The sequence below is a fragment of the Monoraphidium neglectum genome (assembly GCF_000611645.1).
Source record: "Monoraphidium neglectum strain SAG 48.87 unplaced genomic scaffold scaffold04965, whole genome shotgun sequence".
NCBI lineage: Eukaryota > Viridiplantae > Chlorophyta > Chlorophyceae > Sphaeropleales > Selenastraceae > Monoraphidium > Monoraphidium neglectum.
In genome coordinates, this window is record NW_014008665.1 from 1 (window position 1) to 3,733 (window position 3,733).

The following is a 3,733-nucleotide window of genomic DNA, read 5'->3' on the forward strand; positions in this document are numbered from 1 at the left end:
CGCGAGCGCCTTGCTGTGCGCGCCATGCATCTTGCGCAGCAGGCTCAGCACGCGCGTCTCCAGGTGGGACGCTGCGTGGGCGTGGTGCAGGCGCGGCGCGGCAGTTGCGTTGAGCGCATCCGCTGTCACCGCAACTGGCAATGGCGCCGGAGGTCGCTTCGATGCTGCAGTACCGCCCGCCACTGGTCAGTGAGCGCAGCCCCACAGCCCCACAGCCCCAAACCCCTGCAGACCCCACGGCCAAGCACGCCCCCAGCCCCCAGCCCCACCTTTTGGGAGGTGCTCCTTCTCCCGCGCCTCTTTATCCGCCGCCGCCGCCGCCGCGGCCTCGCCGCCGCCGTCCGGCGGCGGCGTCGCCGCCGGCGCGGCCGGCTTCTGCGGCGGCGCGAGCACGCACGACAGCTTGCCGGCCAGCCCGAGCCGCGGGTCCCCCAGGATGCCCTCCCAGTGGCCGATGCCGTGCCAGAACACCCCCACCAGCAGCGCCGCGTCGTCCGCCGCCCCCCACCCGACCGCGGGCCCCCACTTCGGCGCCGGCGGCGCGGCGCCGGCCTCAAGGCGGAAGGCGCGCGGCAGCTGCTGGCCGGCGTCCTCGAGGGCGAGCAGCTGCTTGGCGAGCAGCTTCATCTGGGCGAGGTGATTGAGGAGCTCCTGGGCCTTCACGGGGACGCCGAAGAAATCGAGCATGGCGTCCTGCGGCGTGGGTATTATGGCATGTGTACGCGTGTTTGTGCATGTGTGTGTGTTTGTGGGTGCGAGAGAGAGATTGGGTGTGTGCCCACGTGTGTGTGATCGCACGCGCGCGAGTGTGTGTGTATGTGTGTGTGTGAGAGAGAGATTGGTGTGTGCACACACCTGTGCACAGGTGTGTGTGAATGTGCGTGTGTTTGAGCGTGCGCCCGCGCGTGTCCTTATGATTGCTGAGAGTGACCTGGGCGCCGCGTCCCGCAGAGTGCTCGAGCCGCGCGACGCGCGCCCCGGAGGGCGGCAGGCAGGAAGGCGGCGGCTGTGTGGCATGCCAGGGACGCAAGCTGGGGGCGGGGGGTCCCAAGGAGAGGGAGAAGCGGGCCACACCTTGGCGTCCTCGGGCGTCTCGTCCACGGCCGTCCTGCAGCCGTCCACCAGGCTGCGCCACAGGCTCAGGCGCTGCCTTGGGGGCGCGTCCTCCAGGGCCGGGCCGACCTGCAGGGGGGTTGAGGGGGTAAGGGATAAGTGTGTGCGAACGTATAGATGCGGGTTTCTGTGCAGAGCAAGCGGGAGCGCGCGTGTGCGTGTGTGGGTGTGTTGTGTGTTTGTGGGCCTCAGGCCGGTTAACGAATGGGGCTGCAATGGAGACCAGGACCCTCGCACCTCTGCTGCGATGGCGGGCAGCCGCTGAGGCAGGCCGTACCGCCGCACCGCCCGCACGAACGCGGCGGCGTCGCGGCGGCTGATGGTGCGCACGTTGGCGGGCGCGGGGTCGGGAGAGCCGCCACGCGGGGAGCCCGACGCGCGCTTGCCGCCGCCTGGCGCGGGGGTGCCCTCCTGCGTGGGGTGACGCGCGCACGGAGCCAAACGCTTTGTCCCTCCCTGCACAGTCCTGAATACAGGCACCTCCAGGCCTTGTATGACAGCCTGGACTGAGGACTGCTGTTGAGACCCCTGAACACAGATGGATTGCACAAAGTGCGCACGAGCTCACTCGCGCCGCCCCTCCCACCAAGCCCGGCCAGCGCGCCCACCTGCTGCGGCCGCCCCTCCTCATCCACGTCGAGCAGCCACTCATCCACCCGCAGCGCCGCCCCCTCAATCGCCGGCCCCGGCTCCGCGCCCGACACGTGCTTCTTCTTCCCCGCGCCGGCGCTCCTCGCGGCGGCGCCCCGCCTCTTCCCGCCCCCGCCGCCGCCGGCCCCGCCGCCGCCGCGGGCGCGCCGGTCCCTGCCGCCGCCGTCGGAGCCGCTGTCGTCTTCGGAGGCGGAGGCGGGGGCGAGGCCGAGCGCCTCGCGGTCCTCTGGCTTGAGGCGCGCGGCGCGGGGCAGCAGCAGCTCGTCCCGCTCCTCCAGTGACACCCTGGGGGCGGCGGCGGCGGTTGCGGGAGTGTGTGGACGCACGTGTGCGTGCTCTGCCTTGAGTGCGCGCTTGCCTGGTCTAGGCCTAGCATAGCCACGTGTTTGGCGCGGCGCTCAAGCCAGAGGCAGGGAGGGAGATATGGGCGCCTCTTGAGCTGCCCGAAACGTCGGCCGCGGCCCAAAAGAGACAGCGCAACTCCCGGCCCAGGGCGGGCGGTCGCGTCGCGGGGGCCCCGCCGCCGCGGCTGACGCGCACCGCTCCTCCGGGGGGATGAGGCGCTCCCAGAACGTGGCGTCGTCCTCCGCGGTGTTGAACGTCGCCACGTTGAAGCTGCCCAGCAGGTCGGCCGCCGCGCCCTCCTCCCTGCACAGTGCGGCGGCGCGATTCAGTGGAGCCTCGCGTTTCGCTTCTACTTGCATGCGTGGATTGTCATCGCTGATGCTACTGGGGTGACGGCTGCCTGATGCAAAGGCTTTGGGCCGCGCACAGCTATGTTATGACCGCAGCGCAACCAGACCCGGCGGCCCGCCGGCGCCCGCGCCGGGGCCGTGGCACTCACCCCTCCCCCTCTCGCGCCTCCACGACCTCGGCCCTCTCCAGAATCGCGTCGATGTCCTCCTCCAGCATGGCGCGCTGCTGCTGGCGCGCGGCCTCCTGCTCCTCCGCCGCCCCCTTGAACAGGTCCTCCGCGCCAAACCTGGGGGTGGGGTGGGGGTCGAGGGGGGGGGGGCGGATGCGTGTAATTATGATGATGCAGAGTCCATGAGTATTTTTAGATGTGTATGTACATGTGTGCGTGTGTGTACACGTGCATGCATGTGTGTCTCTGTGTGGGCGTGTGCATGTGTGCATGCATGTGCGCACGTGCACCGCTGCAGGCATGGGAATCAGAGGCGATTGCGTCCGGAAACGGCGCGCGCTCGCGCGGCAAGCAGGGCCTGAGCCGCAGCCCCTCGCCAGTGGCGCGCGTCTCACCCGCGCCCGGGCGCGTGGGAGCTGCCCCTGCCCCGGCCAACGGGGCCGGGCGCCCTCCTGCGTCCCTAAGGGCCCCTCTGCAACCCCCGGCCGATTTTCTGGCCCCAGCCGCACCTCATGATGGCCGCGAGCTCCTCCTTGCCGAACAGCTGCTTGGCCGAGGCCTTGTTGCCGCCCGGCTCCAGAACTGTGCGGCCGCTGGCGTCCATCCGCTGGATCACCTGGGGGACGCAAGACGTCGACGTGCGAGAGGAGGGAGGGGCGCCGTCGCGTTGCGTCGTCGCGCGGGGTAGCGGGCCCCGGGGTGGGAGGGGAAAGAGAGGCGACTATCGATCGAGCAGGCCCCGCCGCATGCAGCGAATACACGCCACTGATAAGCTGCCTCCTTCTCACTTGACCCCCGGTGTGTATATGTGTGTGTCTATATGCGTGTGTGTGTGTAGGCATGCGTGCGTGTGTGTGTGTGTGTGCTTGTGTGCTCGTGTGTGTGTGTGTGCGTGCGTGCGTGTGTGTGTGTGTGTGTGTGTGCGTGTGTGCGTGCGTGCGTGCGTGCGTGTGCGCGCGTGCGTGTGTGTGTGTGTGTGTGCGCGCGCGCGCCCCACCAGGTGGTCCAGCACCCTCTTGCGCTTGGCCCTTTCCAGGATGTCCTCCTCCACGCTGCCGCTGGTCACAAAGCGGTAGATGTTGACGGCCTCGGTCTGGCCGATGC

General features: G+C 69.8%; 1 protein-coding gene across 1 annotated transcript; it reads right to left on the bottom strand.

Annotated features, from left to right (window-relative positions):
- Nucleotides 1–186: 186 nt before the first annotated feature.
- MNEG_15026 (chromodomain-helicase-DNA-binding protein 1) lies at nt 187–3,233 on the bottom strand (the record flags this gene model as incomplete). The annotated part of the gene is made up of 7 exons (XM_014036503.1): nt 187–693; nt 1,075–1,182; nt 1,351–1,524; nt 1,722–2,049; nt 2,305–2,412; nt 2,609–2,746; nt 3,139–3,233. 7 exons carry the CDS (start codon nt 3,231–3,233, stop codon nt 187–189), a joined length of 1,458 nt encoding a protein of 485 aa, XP_013891957.1.
- Nucleotides 3,234–3,733: the final 500 nt, after the last annotated feature.